The sequence below is a fragment of the Columba livia genome, chromosome 3, assembly GCF_036013475.1.
Source record: "Columba livia isolate bColLiv1 breed racing homer chromosome 3, bColLiv1.pat.W.v2, whole genome shotgun sequence".
Classification (NCBI taxonomy): Eukaryota; Metazoa; Chordata; class Aves; order Columbiformes; family Columbidae; genus Columba; species Columba livia.
Window position 1 is genome coordinate 85,536,105 of NC_088604.1, and position 19,545 is coordinate 85,555,649.

Below are 19,545 nucleotides of genomic sequence, written 5' to 3' on the forward strand. Positions count from 1 at the left end.
AAAGAAAACCAAAAGTATTGGGAAACTACAGAAATCTTAATAACAGAAGTTTTACTTTGGGCTGGTTCAGCCTATAGCACTGTATTTAACTAGATTTTCAAATATAAGGTAAAGTACCTTAGAAAACTTGATTTGATAGAGCAGATTGTGTCTGTCTGCAGTTCACATTTGAGATAAAGGTCTTGAAAACAATTGCTGTTTGTGCCTGTGTAGCGTGAGGCTGTGTGGTTTGCTGCCACACTGACTTGTAGGGCTCGCACTCACAGAACTAAAAGGCTGTGGTTGTGAGATCTGTAGAGCTAAATTTGTGCCAAAACTATTTCTCATTTAACTCTGTGGCAGAAACTTCAATGCCAAATCAAGTCCAGTCTCCTAGTCATGCTTATCTTTATGTACAAGCAGAGACGCGATATGATCTGTCCTTCCACAGCCAGGATAAACTCTGTATTGTTCTGGGTACTGTCCACTGTGTCCTGGCTCCTTTCACAGATGGGCAGCTGTACGTCTGTGCTTGGTCTGGATCAGTCTTGTGTTACCGGGCTATCTGATAGCCGGCAGACACTGATTTCATGTTCATGAATCCATGGCCTGGGTATCTATCTCATGCCCACTGTTTCATTGTGGTGGTCTGCATTAGAAAAGGGATTGCGGGTTTCAGATACTTTTAAGCACTTTGTGCTATGAAATTCAGTCAATTTAAATTACTTTGTCACATAGCAAAGCTTTGGTACTTGAAAAATTCTACCTGTAGTATTCTCCTTATTGGCAGAAAAACTAATTCATGGTTACTGGCCTTTAGGCCAACATACATTTATTTAACGTTAGCTTTATGTTCTTGTGTTCTTTCACTCCTTTGTGGCTGCCATATGTAGATCAGTAAGGCAATAAGATTAGCACTTTTTTTCTTTTTTAATAAAGAGAAAAAAGAATCTTCCAGCTTATTGTGGCAGAAGAAACATTATTACAATTCCACACTGTGGTGTTCACTCTTTCATTAGACTTCCACTTTAAGAGTATCTAAAGCTTAAGTTCTTCATTTAGTGCTTGTTTTAGTTTGACTGCTTCTTAAGACTGCAGTCTTACATATGGTTCTAACACAGGTCATCCTTGTCTCATAGCTGGATGTATAGGCTTAGTTTAGTATGGATGTATATACTACCATAAATCTGGATAGTAAAAATACACATATAGTGAAAATCTATGGTGGTTTTCATTGTAGGAATAAAACATACTGTTTCCTTTCAGGATTTACAGTTACTTGCTTAGTCTTGTTTGGACATTTTAAAAATTAATTATAATTCATGGAAGATGATGTTTCTACTTCTAATTAGGCAGGAACTCAGGTCTGTGGTGGGAGAGGGGGGAAATCAGTAAAAATGTGGAAAGCTGCAATCAAAACAGTAATGTCAGAAGCAAATGGATTAGAGGCCTTTTGAGTTGTGTTGGCACTTTTTCCTTTTTGAGAAGCTTTTCAGACTAACAGCTTGAGCTACATAAACTTGAAATATTTCTCAAGTGTTTGTTTATGTGAATGGCTTTCTAATGAGGTCATAGCTGTTTTCCCGGACACAGTGGTATTTCCTCCTCTTACTACTTCTTTTTTTAATGCTGCTTTCTACATTATGCCTTGAAGACAGAACAGGCGTATAAAAATCAAACATTGTTCAGGATACTTCAAAGTTTCTACTCTAATGCTTTACAATCGTATTAAATTACTCAAGGCTGGAGCTCAATATAAGCGTATGTAGAAAGAAATACTAGAGTCCCTGAAATGCTTTAGAGTTTTAAAGAAAACCTGTATCATTGTCAAGAGTAACTCAGATGAAAAGTTTTTAGCCCCTGAAAGTAAGATGATTGGGCTGGGTGGAATCTGCAAATGTTGAATTTTCATTAGAATCTGAAACAATACATCTGTTTACTAATACTGTGTAACTTCAGGTATCTTGGCCATTACATAAGGATGAAAAAGTGAAGTCTTGATTTCCTGATGACTACTGTGGTGTATTACAGTTGAACATGAATTTGGAGTATTATTTCTATTGTGTCTTGAGTCACAATGATTCAGCCCTGGGCTGTGGAGCTGCACAGCATTGTGTGCATACGTGTGTGTCACTTCATCTGGTTGAGCAGAATATGCTCTGTTGGCAATAGGTGGTGGAGATGGATGGAAGTCCATATGTGCAGTGTAACTGCAGGGTCAAAAGCCCTGAGGAGATCTTATGATGTATTCATGATGTGTGAATCTGGTTCAGAATCTGGAACCAAACCTCTTCAGTACAAAAAAAAAATTCTAATTCAAAAAGGTGGTTGATCTGAAAACTGTTTCATTACTTCAGTTAGTATTTTTTTAATGCTAATGATGTAAACAGGTTATGTCCTTCCCAAAATATTTCAAAGGCTTTTAGTTTCCCAGCAAGCTTGGATTTAACAATACATTATGGTTATTCTGTAGATGGAGGCGTACAAGAAATAGTCTGTGTTTTTGAAACACTAAAGTGATCACATCAATATTTTTTACGATTGAGGTTATTTTCTGTGGGGAATATGGATGTGAACTGACTGTGCAGCTTCAGGTTGCTTGAACTGAAAAGTATTCAGTTGCGCATAACAGATCATGCAGTAACGAAATATGTTTGTTGGCTTTTTTTAAACATACCCCTATGGATTGGACTGCTCTGCTGCAATTCATCCACTTGTGTACCAAGTGCTGCAGAAAGGAAGATTATGATTAAAAAACATCAAAAACTCTCATCTTAAACCAGAAAAAATCTATTGCTTCATGTACTGAAATTTGAAGTAGGTTCTGGCTCATCCAGAATGAGAAATATTTAACACCTATGAAGACATACCAGTGCCTTAACCTTCTTTCAGTTTTTAAACTGGAGATTTTTATTTGTAAATAATTGCCCCAAAAGTAATTTTGAATAGCATTCATTTTCTTCCATTCTTGAAACAGACAATAAAATGTACAATGTTCTTAAAAAAAATTGAGTCCAAAAAATGAGTATGAAAAAATCAGCTGTCTCTTCATATCTGTTTGTGTAAGTAGCAACATGAGTTTGAATATTTCCCTTGTATCAATATCTGTAAAATGCATTTTTTTGTTTTCCCTTCTTCTTTCAGAAGTGAAGCCAACTTGCATATTTAACAGCATGGAATATTATGATGGAGACATGTTTCGAATGGATGCTTGTCGTTTCTGTCGATGCCAAGGTGGAGTTTCTATTTGTTTCTCTGCCCAGTGTGGTGAGCTGCACTGCGACAGGTACTATGTCCCAGAAGGGGAGTGCTGCCCCGTGTGCGAAGGTATGGTATCTTTTAAATCCTGTTCACTTATTAATTCTTTTGCTTTTTTTTTTTTTTAATTTGCCTTTTTTTTTCAGTGCAAATGAGCAAACAAGTGCTTTATTTCATTCTTCTAAAGTTTGCATATGCCTCCTTATTTCATTTTATTTCTACATTTTTGTTGTGTCTTATAATGCTGTCATGTTTTTTTTGCAGTGCTTCTCTGGTGTTGGCACTCTACCCTTTTTATATAGAGCTTTTTGAGTTTCCTTTCCCTTCTGCATCAGAACTTCCTCAGACAGAGTCAAGTGTGCAGTACTTTTTGGGGGGCCTTCTTCCCAAAGGACACAAGAAACTGTTCCTAATTTCTGCACCAGGTACTTAGACAGGCTTCTCCAAACACTAGACCATGTCCTCAGACACATGGTGTGAATTTTGAGGTTGTCCTGTGCAGGGACAGGAGTTGGGCTCGGTGATCCTTTTGAGTCCCTTCCAACTCAGGACATTCTGTGATTCTATGAAAGCAGAAGTGGTGGCCTGAAGACACATTTCCATTGCTTTGCAGTCTGCTTCTTCCAGCCTTGTTCTGTTCAGGCGGAGCAACACAAACACCTCTTCTCTGCAATTATGGCAAAGAAACAGGGCAGTAAACTGACTTCAGAGTTTTTTTTTCTTCCTCCTTTGCCCTGTTGACAGCCTTTTCTTCTCCTGGCTGGGCCTGCAGTCCTAAAAAAAAGGATTCTATGGGAAATTTCAGGTTGACCATCTTGCTTACAATAGAAAATATTTGATGCATCTTCTGCTAGAATACAAAGAGGATTCCAGCAGAGGGAGATGGGACTGGTGCTCTGTGCTTGGGTCTTGCCCCAGTGTGGGTCAGGTTGTGGCCAGGACACAGACAAAAGACCTGTGAAGCACTCCTGGGCCCTGTGTTTATAAGCAAAATAAGCTGGAGATCTCAAATCTCCTGGTGAGAGGAATCTAATTTTTAATGCCACTTTCAAACACTTTGCAGCGTGCTTAATATTAGTATTCCTGTAGTTCCTTGCAGGCGCAGATAAGCCAAAAGATCCATTATAGTTGTGCTTCATTCCCAACAGAGAATCATGAAGGTAAAGAACCTCATGAAAATGAGTCTAAAAGAGGCAGTTACAAGAGTTGGACCTTCTCATTCAGCACAGAATCTAGTGAAGGATACTGTTTTGGTGGCTTGTTTCATTACAGACTATTGAAAGTTTCTTCAGAAATTTAGAAAACCAAAACCTGGATAATGAAATATCAGGGTAGTAAGATTAGAAAGTAGGAAGTAATTCTTTAAAGAGTATCAGTTCATATCAGATAGGCTGATAACATGGTGTTCACACGTAGAGAAGCTGAAATACAAATGCTGTAGGCCTAAGTATTCTAAAGAGATCCCAGTCTATGTTTGCCCTCTGTTTAAGATCTGGTCTAGATGTGCATTATTTGCTGTAGTGGGAGGCAGGATGCTAGACTTTTTGGTCTTTCCTTGTACAGTTGTACCCATGCTTTTCAGAGACTTCAAGCTGAGGGGCCAAGGGGGAAGGAAATTCAGTGCTATACCATCATTTAATGACAGATTTAAAAGTTTAGAGGTCATGGCTGATGTGGAGAAACCCTCCCTGAGTAAGTGCAGATCCACTCCTGAAGAAATTACTATAAGAGCTCCTGACTTTATGGAATATGTGAAATCTGTTCTTTTTTCCTGTAATTACTATTTTTAACATATGTGAATATTCTGAGATGTGGCATTACGAAATCATTAAGACAATGTATATAGATACATAAATACTGTATCAATGTATATGCTATATTTGGCCTCTCTGTATCAGCTCTGTCATGCTCCGATGTGGGTGCTGATTTTTCACATTGGATTTACAGTTCTAGATATGTCCTTCCTCATCTTTGGTGATTTTAACATTCATCTATCTTATGATTCATCAATAAATTGTTCTGCCATATCATCATACAGTGTTAAAGTTGATTTTTCCATTTTTGCAACCTTTGAATCAGACTATCAGGAAAACCTGTTAAAATTTCATTTTGGCTTTGAGTTGTGTATATTTGGCCTGCAAATGGAAATTTCTTCTTTGGACAGGTACTTAATATACAGAATAAAATGGATAACGATTTATAGTTATTGAGTACAATCTTCTTTTTCAAGTAATGGTTATGATTTCATTTCTGCTCAGCTGACTGAGATGCCAAGTGACAGGGTCCTTCATCAAATCATCTGGCACTGTTTGGCTTACTTGTTTCTGTTGCATGCTTTTCTGACAGGGCTTGTAGCACTGAATCAAGGAAGTCTTGATTCTGACTTCTGAATGATTGGATGGTAAGATAAATGTTGGGTTTTATTATAAATCCCTTTTGATTTAGTGGAATTCTTTTAGGTGAGGCTAGACAATTTGTTAACGTGTTATAATTTTCCTAGTTCCTTTAAACACTTAAAGAAAGCTCTGATCCCTTTCTTAATAAATCAGATTATATTAAGTGACACCTAAACTGAGAAGTCTTTTAAATGGACAGAATGTATACTTAACAGCCCGCCCATTCATTCTTTTCTAGTTGATGAAGAGGTGGCATTTTTTTCTACCTTTGCTTTGTCTATTGACTGTTTCATGACTGATTTTCAAGGCAACTAATTGTTTCCTACTCATGTTTTCTTGATGATAGGAATATAAAGAAATATAATGCTTTCTTCTTTTCTGCAACAGTTTTTAAATGTCAGTGGTAAATTTGTTGTGAATTGTGTACTACAAGCACAAGCCCTTCTCGCCTTAACTCCAGGAAGAATTATTTCTTAAGTCCTGTAGGATACCTCAGCATCAGGAAATGTAATTTGCTGGATTCAATTTATAGCTTTAAACACTACTGACCTTTTAAGGGTACCAGGAACTTTGAGCTTTGACTCACATAAAAGACTTTTGCAAATAGCATGAGACTTATATGTCTTTTCTGTGTTTTGTCTGTATTCCTGTGTCAATCAGAGTCCTATACATGAGTTGAATGATAAAATTAACTTCATTTGTTTGTGTATGATTTGATTTTGGCTAGGTCAGAATAGTTAATTACAGATGCAAAGAAATCCTACAACGTAAAAGGTGAAGAATTAAGAGATTAGAAAACATTTTAATTTTTAAATGTCTTATTTTCTCAAAGACCTGTGTTTTATATTGGCTTAACCAATTTTGCTAAAATGGGAAATATTACTAAAATTCAACATGAGAGTGAATGTCAGGTAAAGGTAGAAGTCATGTGCAGTTTCACTCCAAATGCTCAAAGTTGGTACTGTCACTAAGTGATACAATGGCTTATTATAATTCAACAGTTATTAGCACTGCTGTTGATTTTACAAACACTTAAAATGCACTGCGTTCCTTCCAAAGGGGAGTGATGAAACGTCAGAGAAGTTTCCAAGATTCAGTGGGTCCTTTTTTTTTCTTTTAGATAAGACATCTTTTTTTCTCCCAAGACTTTCAAACGTTTGAAAATTGACTTATGGGTAATTGACTGGTGGTTATTTGATGTCTGCTATCTGATGTGTGCAAAGAAACATATATAATATTTGTCCTTCAAAATTCTGTTGTTTAAATAACTGAGTCTTAATTTGATTGGTAGCAAGTATTTGGGTCTTGTGACTTTAAATAGGAAAAAGCTCCAATTGAAATTAAGTTGAAAACTGAGCCCAGATCATCTGTTCAGGAAAACCAGTAAATCTCCAAAACAGTGACAAGTCTCATCTTTGCTCAAACTATAAAATAGCAGTGTGATGCTCATATGAGTAATTTCAATGGTTCATTGAGATGTTTTCAGTTTCCCTTAGAATTTGTTAAGTTAATACCAAAAAATGGATCAATAGACCTAAGGTCCATTTTGTTCTGAAGATCAAAATTAGAAAATCAAATTATTATGCCTCATAATTTTTACATTAAAAAATTGAATTGAAATAGTTAAAAACAGAACCCTGAATTTGTGAATGTTCAGTATAAGCTGACAACTTTTTTGACAGTAAATTTTAATACTGAAATATCTAAGTTGCTACCTATCTTATTTTATCAATGTATACCACAGTGTGGTTCTTTCCACACTCTTCTTTGATAGTGGCTGCACTTAAGCCTTTCCAGGTAGTGTAAAATCCCAGTTATTCATGCATAAACTTCAGGTGTGAAGGGGAAGATAAAACTTCTTGCTCTCTTGCAATTCCTCTCATTTCAGACCCAATTTACCCGGTAAATAACCCTGCTGGCTGCTATGCCAATGGGCAGATCCAAGCTCACGGAGACCGCTGGCGAGAGGACGACTGTACATTCTGCCAGTGCATCAATGGAGACCAGCACTGCGTGGCCACAGCCTGCGGGCAGAGCTGTCTGAACCCTGTCAAAGTCCCTGGGGAGTGCTGCCCAGTTTGTGAAGGTAAGAGTGGCATTCCCTCTGTTACACTTCGGTCTGTCATGGCTGCTGCTTACTTGGTAATTCCTGGTTTACTTCACAATGTTGGAGGACTGAAGTAGCTGGTGCAGTATCGCCTGTGACTGAATAAACTAGTGTGGGTGGAAAAAATAGGCACAGTTTAACTACACCTGTATGTGGCAATACCTGATACTCTTTTGGCCCCAAAGAGTGTAGTAAGAGATGATTTAAGGTCAACATTGTGAACCTGTGCTGTTACATGGTTTTACTCTTAGAAGCAGAAATAGTTAGGAATTGCTGAAGTCCATAACAGTTGCGCTGTTGTTGCAGGGGAGTTGGTGTTAAATTATGCTTGCAACAGAAATGATGACAAATAGATCAAGACTGATACAATAGACCATGGAATCAATATTTTAATAAGATTCTTGTCATCTGAATTATATTTTCTCAGAAAATAATCTCATTTATTTGTCATGTTAGCTGTTGTATGATGTACACTTATATGTAGTCATCTGGTTTTGAGTGTATCGTCCAGAGGAGAGTAATACTGAGTGGTGTTTTGAGCAACTTCATAAATTTTAAGCTTCAAAGCATCACATTTGACTTGGTATTCCTTAGGTAGCATATACTGCCAAGTAAACAGTCACTGGAGAATGAAATTACATAAATGATGGAACCAGCAATTACTGGAAGTAGTTTTAGTTTGTGCTAGGGGGAGATTTGAGTATATTCAGATACCTGAAAACACACTTGCATTGTCTCTTCTTTCTTCCCTTCCCTCCCCCACAGCAAACAAACCCAAACAAAACAGAAGATTATGCTCCATAATGCCAAGTTATTTAATTTCAGGAATTTAGATTTGATAATATTTCAAGGATCAAAAATCTGGGCTGTTAAAACTCAGCAGTGAGTTCAGATGCTGGAACCCAACATATGAAAAATACAGCTTGCAAGAAGCAGCTTCGGATGATTTTGAGAAATTACTCAGCATCTGAGCCTTAACAACTTATCTTGCAATATAATAAACCAAAAAAACCCTGAGAAATAAACCAGTCAAGACTACCAGTAAGCTCCTTAAAGTTATGTTTTAGGACATCAAACGAACTCCAGGCTGCAATGCCTGGTGATTAGCAGCGTGAATAAAAATAGAGATCAAGGTCTTACCAGATTGGAAGTTTGTTAATTATGGAGACCTGTGTGTCTTGCTGAATCTGTTGACATTTTTCATTGAAAGCTCGCATTAAGGAAATCCCAGAACATTAAGAAATGCTACTAGAGACAAACTTTTTAGCAGGGCCTGTTGTGATAGGAAAAGGGGTAATGGTTTTAAACTAAAAGAGGGTAGATTTAGACTAGATGTTAGGAAGAAATTTTATGAAGAGGGTGGTAAAACACTGTCCCAGGTTGCCCGGAGAGGTGTTAGATGTCCCATCCCTGGAGACATCCCAGGCCAGGCTGGACAGGGCTCTGAGCAACCTGATCTAGTAGAAGATGTCCCTGCTTATTGCAGGGGGGTTGGACTAGATGACCTTTGAAGGTCCCTTACAACCCAAACTTTCCTATGATTCTATGAAAAAATAATAATCTGTTAGATGTTGGCTGTCTGCACACTGTGTGTTTTTTAAATTGTGTTTCAAAAAAGTAAATGTTTGAGCTGATGGCAGCAGGAACTTGTGTATTAGTGATAAACCTATGGTGCATATCCACTGCTAGATAGCATCATGTGTCTTAAGCCTTAAATTTGAGATTAATAGTGTTTCTACTTGGAGTTCAATGCATAAATAGAAAAGCTTAGTGTCTTCTTTCTTTGCAATACGCCTCTTGCTTGCTAACCCACTAGGCAAGGAGCTTCTTTAGATCTCTGTTCTCTGGTTTTCTTCTTGTAGTAGGACTAACTGCAGAAGTAGTATGCTGTGGGAAGACAAACCTTAAAAACATTTTTCCCTCTGCACATCTTATTGTCCTGAATTTCGGTTATATAGTTTTAATGAAAACATGGTCCTATCTGAAATGCTATTTTGTTTCTGTCATAATCCAGCCAGCTGACATCTCTATTCTCTTAACCTGATAGGCTGAATGGGTTGATTTTCCTTCTCATTTTTAATCAGCATCTCACTCATTTTCCTGAGTCTCATTCTGTTGTCAATATTCTGCTACTGATATTCACTGCATCGTCAGTGACCTCCAGGGTTGTTGGGATCAGGGGAGAAAGAAGTCCTGGCTGGGAAGCTGGCTGACAAGTCCATGCTTTGATTTTAATGATACTAACAAAAAATATGTGCAATATGTTCATTGAAGATCTACAAGCAATAAAATACATCCTAGGCACAGTTTTTCCCAAGAAGAATTAAAAACTTTCCATGTCAGTCATATGATGCTTTTCTGCATACTACCCCATTAAATCTGCATATCTGTAGCTTAACCTTAATTTTGCAGTGTAATGTATGAACTGTTAATTGAGTAGAAGCTCAAATGTTATTAACATTGCACTAACAGCTTAAACCAATTGTCCTGTGCTCTCCAGTCTGTCCTCCTTTTTTCCTATCCTTCTGCATCTTTTATCTCCTGCTATTCAGCATAGAAAACGAAGATTGGTGTCTAGTGTGGACTAAGTTCCGGGATCACTGGCATTACACAGTACCATGTTTTCAGATACACAAGTTATTTGAGAGAAATGTTCAAGGAGAAAGCAGCGTAACTCAGAGATATGTTCAATAAGTGGGCAAAATTAATGTCAACTTTGATCTTGAGATAGTTTACTAGTGATTGTAAGGATAAACATACCTCATTTTACACTTTTCTTTTGAATGGCTTCCAGTTCTCTCTCTCACTTCAGCTGGCAATGTGAAATGTTCAGTCCATAGAGAATATGCCATAGTGAAATAGCGCTCTTTTAGTAAGGTGGTTTAAAATGGCCGCGTATAGTAAGTATTAAATTATATAATGCAAGTTTATCGTGAATGTACTTTATTTTTCTGCTCTTACATGTATTAGATGTTGCATGTCTTAATAAAGATATAGCTCTTACCTTTTGCATGAACTACTTCAATTTTTTAGGACTAGTGCACAATGTAGGGAAACAATTATTTTTCTGCTAGAATTTGAATTAGGCTTCAGCTGTAGAGCAGAAAAAAGACTGCCAATATAGTTGGTGATGGACCAATTCAAGCCCATACTTCCATTAAAATATAGGCATCAGATCAAGAACAATAAGGCAGAGACTTTATATGCTTAGCACTATTTTTAAGTATGTGTTTATTTCTCATTAGGCTTCTGTTTGCGTGTAAAATAGATCCAGTTTGCCAGTGACCAGCTTAAGTTGTGTGTGAACTTACTTTCATCATGTCAGATATTAGCTCTTTAGTATGTGAAACAAACTATTTAGTCAAAGATATTTCTTTCTTTTGTTTTGGTTTGAGTGTTGAAGGATAGTGTGGTTTGTGGGACATGAAATTGAGGGACAAATTCTAATCAAAGCTGCCTGTGGATCTGGCCTGCCTGCAGCTCATCCAGCATAAATGGTTATTAGTGTCAGTCACTTGCAACATTTATCTCCATATATCATCCAAGTGCTGCTACACCTACAATTCTGCCAATTCAGTTATTTCCTGTCTGGTTTATAATCAGTTTCAATGAAGGAAATATCTATTCCCACAGGTATGTTTTACATTCCTGCAGCTACATAAGGATAAAATTCTTCTTGAATTTCGTCTTCAGAAATGTTTGCAGTCAGAGATCAAATACAATGTAGTAGAAATTCTGTGAACACAGGTTCTTGAAATATCAGCATGGTATGTCAGCACGCACATCTATACAGCCTTTGAACACAGTAAATTCAGACTAAACTAGATCATTCCTTTTACCTCATCAAGAAAATCCTGGTTTTCTTACTACAGCAGCAATAAAAAACAGGGCTCAATGATTGTAGAGACTGAAGGCATACAGAAGTAGCTGTTCACAGTTTTCTAAAGTAGAGATCGAGGAGTAGCAATTGTGATATGCAATATTACCATACATGCTTTTTCACAAACTGCTTTCTTATGTATCCATAGCACAGACCCTGCAGGTATGTGTGCAGCCCACACATGTACATTCTGGTGTTGACTGGACAGCTAAATTGGTTTGAAACCTGTGATTTTCTGGATGCTTGTCTGGGGTTTGCTGGACTTGGAAGAGGATAGCTATTCAGCTCCCACCAGCCTTTCCATGCTTGCATCTTGTCTACTGATGTTGTCAGTACAAGGGGGAGTGTGAGTGAGATGCTTGAGGTACTTCACACTGGAGCTCCCAGGGGAGATTACCAGGAAGGAAGGGGCAGGAATGTGAGGTAGATATATGGAGGAGAGGGGTATGGATGTCACACTCCACTGCTGTGGGTTCATGTATGGTTTTAGTCTTCAGAAAGGACAGCCTTTCTTTATTTGCATTGAAGTTGGTATCCTCTAGTACCTGTGCTGGGTCCAGTTCTGTTTGATGTTTTCACTAGCTTGGATCAAAGCTAAATGTATTTAATCTACAAACAACAAAGCTAGAAATGACAGTAAGTATCCTGGAGAGCAGAGTATGAATTTGTATGTTTGTTTTAAAGCAGAGAGCTGGCAGAAAAATGTTAACCAAATTCAGCAAGGGAAAATAGTGTGCTATGCTTGGAGGAGATTCTTCATGAGTCCTGGACCAGAGTAATTGTTAAATAGCAGTTCTCCAGGAGAAGTCTGGTGATTTAAGTGGAAGGAAAAGTTGAGCGTGGATTAATGGAGCCTTGAGAAGGAAAATACCATGCTGAAATTATGATCAAGAGTACAGTTTGCAAGACCTGATGTAGTCCTTTTTGCTCTCTTTCCTATGGGTGGATATGTCTCTGACATAGCTGACATAGCAGGCTCTTGGTCCTTTTCCTGACATTGTTCCTCTGAAAGAGATGCAGGCAAGCTGGAAGGAGTCAGAAGGAGAGCACTGAGCACAATCCAACATTAGCAAAACATGTCTTAAGAAGACAAATGGAATAAATTGGCTTGGTTTAGCTTAAAGAGAAAATGTTGAAGTTGGAATGAGAAGACATCTGTCTTCAGGTGCCTAAAAGGTTCTTTCAAAGAAGAAGATAGGGCAAGAAAGAATGAAATTGAATTGCAAGAGGGAAGATGTGTTTTAGCAGAAAGCAGAGTTGTTGAGGAAAACAAAATTCCTCCTGTGGCATGTGCAGGGCATCACAGTTTGTATTTTTAGCCTCAGCAAAAGGAGATTCACTCAGGAAATTGCATACATAACTGAAAGCTGTAATAGTTATTCACATGTAGCTTTCAGTGTTTATGCAAGTGATGGCTGTGGCTCACCAATATATAGCTGCTCTGTTTTTTTAAGTAAACATCAACATGATCAAAGCCCTTTCTTGTTACAGTACATCCACCATTGTCACTTTTTGCCAGTTTTCTGACACAGCAATGCCTGTGCGTTATGCTGATGCAAGGGGAGTGTAGATAAAAGCCCAAGGAGTGAGCAGGGAGCTGACTAACTCAATGCAAGTGTGTCTGAGTTTGGGGAGAGGCAGAAAGCAAGGGTCACCAGTAAGGCATGAGGCTAGTGACAGAGGCACATGTAGTGTGGAGGGGAAGACCTTCCTTCATCAGTCTGTCCTCAGACTCAAGCTCTTTAGCCTACAGCTTTTCAAGGCAGGGACCTCCTTTCACTGGTGAGAGCTGGGAAATGCAGGCACATCACTTTCTGTGGATCCCACACAAAGAGTTAGATTTAAGCTTCTGATGGATGCTTCTACAGAGCTTCTGTAGCTGCTGTAATGATACTGGTCCTTTGAGATTTGCCTTTGTTTGTTTAATCTATTATCTATTTAGTCTGTTTTTTCTTTTTTTGTTTTCTGAACTCTCTTCATTAAGAGCCAAGGCTTAGGTAATCACACTGGCCCTCTGTGCTTTCCCCACGATTTTAGAGCCAATAGCTTCTTGCAACACTAGGAAGTCTCAAGAGAACCCATTTCTACAGGTCTAATGAAAACAGACAGCTAGGTAGAGGGGAGAAAGTGATTTTTCAAGAGTCATAAGGAGCTGTAAATTTTTGTATGCGTTGACACTTCTTTCAGCTTGGAATTTCTTCATGGGAGCTGGTCTGTGTACATGTCCCATTGGAGGAAACCGGATCTATTATTCTGGGCTAACCATTGTTCATTTGCTGAATAAAATGGGTGTAGTTTAAGTAGCAATTCCATTTTGAAATAATTTTACATCATACTTCCCCCCCCCCCCAAAAAAAAATGGATACTGGAGCTTAAAGTAGCCATTTAGGGTCAATATGTGATAGCATATGAATAACGCCAAACAAGCTACAGTGATAGACATAACCGCATTTTCCTTGGGACATCTGCATCTGTGGATAGCCATCTGTAAACTGGAATAACAGTTCTGTTCACAGCAAGTAAATATTGGGCAGAACAGTATGAAAATATCTGATTTTTTTTTAATTATTTTTTTAGAAAGTTAATAAATACAAGTGCTTGGCAGTGGCAGTGATGCCAGAAATGTCCCTTAGGAAATTCCATGGTCACTTCTGTTCTCTTGCATCTCCCAGAGGCTCAGGCTGTTCATAGGGAAAGCTGCGACCCAGTCTGCTAATACTTAGTAACTGGTTATCTCGGAGCACGTCCTTCTGCGTGAGAGCCCTCAGGTACAGGTGGCAGGGTGCCAGTGTAAGCTGTGAATGAGAAATTAAGTGTTAAGCAAAATCCCCTCGGAGAATTTTCATGAATAAGGCCTGCACTACTTTGCTGTCATTATGGCTGACACTTTATCTTCACAGAAAGAAATTAACATTTTCATCAATAAAGGGCTCCAAACTCTAGCTGAGATGTAATTCAGTTCAGTTCCTTTAGCGTGTCCAACACTTCATTAAGTAAAAACAGGCGGCAGAGTCCAGTGAAAAGAAATTTGATTCATTCAGGATGAAGTCAGTGGTAGTGAGCAGTGTTCACCGGCGCAGGATTTGGGCCCAGAGATCTCCTTAGAGCGTGAAGTGTAAGTTATTGTTCGACAGCACTGCTGTAGCTCTCAACCAGCCTTTTCATCAAAGTCAATTAAGGGATGCAGATGCCGTGCTGTAGAGAATTGGGCTTATGTTTGCCAGATCATGATTTAGTATAGTGGTTTTAGACAAGGCAGCTGAGGCTGTTGAACCACGCCATCCAGGGTATAATGAAACCTACTGCCAGTGAAAGTCCCTTCAAATTTAAGAAAGTTAGGAAGACTATACTAGCATAAAATAACCTTTTCCTAATTTTCAATGATTGATCATGAAGTTTGGTGGAAACATACTGAAAGGATAGATAACTAAAGAATCCTAATGAATGTATATCAATGCAGCTAAGGATGTCTCACTTATAAAGAACCTCATGTATCCTCTAATTAATTATTTTCAGTGCCCATAGCATTCATAGATGTGCCCTAGATGCATGTTAATTTAGTATGTTTGCTGTATCTTCACCTAGTAATGGTAACTGAATGACCTCCTTACCTGTTTGAACATTTCTTGACAGGCAGGCTTAATTGATTCGACTTGAATAAAGGTGGTTATTTCCTAGTGTCACTCCACCTAAAATTGTCAAGAAAGTCTCATCAGCATTAAAAGATATCTGAAGGGTATACATGCCCATTAAACTGAATACTTGAAGAATTGATTATGACAGACAAAAGTTTTTAACTTCGTTTGTGAGTATTTTGATTGCGTCACTGCAAAAAAGAAACCTCTTCCATGCAGCTTTGGTTCATAGGTGGCTTCTTCAGCTTGCAATAATAAAATAGTTACTTTCGAGGAAAAATACATATTCAAGTAGTTTCAGGTTGCCAGTATGAATAAAATTTGAAACAAAAGCCTGCCAAACCCAACTATGTGTCGAGAAGTATTAGTGAGTATATTTTCAAGGTTATTTGTGACATTAGAAAATTATCTTAAGTCCTTGCCTGCATTTTATGAATAGTGAATGAATTTTATGATGCTGAATTGTTGAACTCTGATATTTAACACAGATAGCTAAATGCTGGGAAAAAAATCCTGCAAGACATTAGGTATTTCAAACCCAGGAAGGAAATTCTCTTGCCCAGGATTTGGGACTGATATTTTTCATGTAATGAACTGGAGGGGCGGGGAAGGCTGGAATGTGAACTATGAGGATGGAAAACATTTAGTCACTCTTGGAATGATATGAATGTTTTTACAGGAAGCTTAAGTAAACACACATGCTGCTGCTTAGTAGGCTGCAGTTAACTTTTTTGGACAGCAGACAAAATTCAAATAAGTATGCAGACTCGAAAGAAAGGCTGTTGAGCAGCACACCCTTCAGGACCAGTTTTTAGCCAGCTATCCCATAAAGCAATAGGTAAAAACTGTTCACTTTTCTTTCCCTTAATTTTTATAGTAAATGCTTGAAAGCACTGATGCTATATTTAAGTCAGTTGTTGCTGGTTTCATAAGATCAGAACATCTTACACCTTTTAGAAGTAGTTTGTTTTACAAAATACTACAGAAGAGGGAGCTATTTTGCCTTCCCCAAACACAGACATGTTCTTTATTATTGATGTTAGAGGTCTTTCTTCATGTATAGAACATGATTTTCACTCATTTTTCCTTTATGCACAAGGAGAGGTTTTCATTTCATACTCCCAATGAGATGCTGGGTTTTCTAGAATCCTCTTCTGTTTAACTTATTCCCTGTACATGGCTAACACTTTCTCCAAGTATTCCAAGATGAAGCATTGCAGAATATAGATGCACTGCTATTTTATAGGAGTTGTTCTGTCTGGGGTTAAAAAATCATTGTAAATTAAATGTGTAAACTTCATAGAGTTATTTTTTGAGTTACTGGCTGAGTACAGTAAGATCTTTATGCAAAGTTTCTAAAAAAAAGCCAACCAAACAAAAAAAAAAAAACAAACAACCTACTCAGTTCATTATTGTTAAAAGTACTGAAGACATCAGTGGGCTGAATTATTTATAGAATTAATTTATATTTCCATTTACATACTGAAAAGGGTTTTTTTTCTTGTGATTAATGCTGCCTAGTCTGGAGGGGTGGGGAAGAACATACACGGAGAGGCTCACAGGTTGAAATAAAGCTTCCCTGTGCTATACACTGAAAATGCGTTTCCATGTTCCAGCTTTTTTTAATAATAGGTACAATTAGTCTATATTGACTAGTTAAACTATAGACTGATTCACATTAACTAGAAGGAAATATGAAAGAGGAGGTTGAAGATTTGTAGCACTGAGCAGTGAACCATACAATCCTGGTTCTCATGTGACAATTACGGCTATGTAGTCTTTACATTTAAATTTAGGATTATTTTTAGGCCTGGTGGCTTCCATGTGCTGCATAACAGTTAGTTTAGTGTGCTTGAAATATTCATGTCTTACTGTGTTACTTGTATGTTGAAATTATCTTGATTTTAATTTAGTACAAAAGTACAAATGCTTCCTTGCATGTTTTTTTGTGTTTATATTTTTATGAAATTTTTTTTTATACATGGAGAGAAATCACTGGCAAGTTTACCTTCCAGTTGCATGAGCAGTATTCTCCTAATAATTTCTCAAAATATCTTGATTAGAATACACTGCATTTGTGTTATATGTTAAATATGAAAACAAACATCTAAAATCCTTTTTAAGCATACCAGTAATAGTCAGTATACAAATAATGAATAAACACATGTCTGAAACTGTGTGCAGTTTTGGGTGCCTCAGTCTAAGAAGGACATCAAGCTATTAGAGCATGTGCAGAGGAGGACGACCAAGGTAGTGAAAGATCTGGAGGGCAAGACTTACAAGGATCAACTGAGGTCACTTGAAGAGGGAGAGGGAGGAGGCAACCTCATGGCAGACTCCACCTTCTGGGCTGGGAGCAGTGGAGGGGGAGATTCTGATCTCCTCTCTCTGGTGATCAGTAGAACAGAAGTAAATGGAATTAAGCTGCATCAGGGGAAGTTCAGATTGGACATTAGGAAAGGTTCATTGAGAGGGTGGTTGATCACTGGAATGGTCTCCCTGGGGATGTGATCACAGTACCAAGCCTGTCAGCGTTCAAGGAGAGTCTGGATGATGTTCTTAGGCATATGGTTTAATTTTACGTAGTCCTGCAATGAGCAGGGAGTTGCACTCGACGATCATGATGGGTCCCTTCCAACTTGAGATATTGTATGAAATACTGGATAAACACAAATAAAATAAAAAATAGTATTTTGGGAGGGTTCTAGGGACACGATTTTTATATTTGCTATTACTGTAAAAACTGTCTGCTTGACAATGAATTTTTAAGGACTTTGCTCTTAAATTCCCAGTAAAAGATAGGTACTAGTGTAGTAGTTTGCAATCTTTCAATGGAATTGGTAAAATCTACGTTGTTGTGGGTATTCACAGAAGGAGACCATCTGAAAATAAAATTTTCAACCTCTCTGTAGTCAGATATCTGTAGAGCCTACAGTTTCACAGTTTTGATGAAGAAACTTGTTTCTGTGGTGCAGAACGAAACCTCCTCATTAATGTGAAGCCGGCTGGAAGTGTTGGTTTTATATAGATACAGATAAATTTATATATAAAAATTGAAACAGGCAAGAAAAAACTTGCATACATACATAAAATGCTTGCAGCTTTGGGGTCCAAAATGCCCTCTGTTTGCTTGATTTTGTTTGATTTATATGTATACACACACAGACCACTGTCAACCCACACTGTTGTACTTTGTTATTATGGCATTTGCAAATAATTTTTTTATATGTTTGCAATGCTTTACACCGATCATTGGTAGGATTTACTACCTTTCAAGCACATGCACATAGAGTAATACTGAGTAGAGCTGTGCTGGGAGCATAGGTGAAGTCAGACCTCCTGTATCTGCTTAGCTGGAGTAACCCTCATACTTGAATCAAAGCAACTGAACCCAGATGTTTGATGCATAATTTTTTCATACTTCCGCAGCGAGGAAAAGTACGGTAATTTTTTTGCAATATTTATGAGCGGAATTGAAAATTGGCATGGCTGAGTAGTGTAAAATGCATGTCCCCTTACATTTCTAGTGCTTTTGGCTTAAAATACATATTGGTCCAGATTTCTAACAGTTGGTTAGAAGCAGCAATAGAAGTTCCCTATTTACTTTTAAATTTAATTGTATAGCATACAATCATTTGGGTTGGAAGAGGCCCTTAGGATCATAGAGTCCAACCATAACCTAACTCTAGCAGTAAACCATGTCCTTAAGAACATGAAACTTTATAATATTTAACAATTTAACGATATGCAGAAGAAAAAACTCAGAATGCAATAGTTACTTTCCCAGTTAAAACCAATTTTGTAAAAGCCTGGAGTAGGTATTTCCCTCACATGGTATTTCTAAAGGCGTAAAGAAAAAGCCTGGTCTGATTTAAAATATTGCATTCCAAATAAAACAAGTTGTTTGCTTTGTTTCAAGTATTTTTCATGTAATAATAATTAAGTAACCTACCAAGAGGTGAAGAATGAGTAAAGTATTAACTTACAGGGGAAAAGAAAATGAGACTGATTAAAGGTGGTTGTGGCTGTCAGTAAACAACATTTCAGAGATAATTACTGTTATAACTGCCTGGAAGAAATTTTGCTGCTTCTATAAAAAGCTACTCTTTAAGTCATTTAGTAGATTTCAGAGAGGTGGCTTTAGGCAAATGTGTACTTTTCTTGCAGAATGTAGGTAATCAGTACTTGGCAAAAGCATGCAGAGATCATCAGAAACTGAAATGTTTATCTTTGGTTTTCAGTTCCCTGATTAGGCTCCATTAAGGATATTGCTGCTTTCACTGGAAATGT

General features: G+C 37.6%; 1 protein-coding gene across 3 annotated transcripts in view; it reads left to right on the forward strand.

Annotated features, from left to right (window-relative positions):
- CRIM1 (cysteine rich transmembrane BMP regulator 1) overlaps window positions 1-19,545 on the forward strand; it is a 186,717-nt gene that overhangs the window by 121,829 nt on the left and 45,343 nt on the right. For all 3 annotated transcript variants that reach the window (XM_065057961.1, XM_065057962.1, XM_065057963.1), the window contains 2 exons: window positions 3,124-3,306; window positions 7,522-7,719. In XM_065057961.1, coding sequence (XP_064914033.1) covers window positions 3,124-3,306; window positions 7,522-7,719 — 381 coding nt within the window. The remainder of the gene's footprint in view (window positions 1-3,123; window positions 3,307-7,521; window positions 7,720-19,545) is intronic.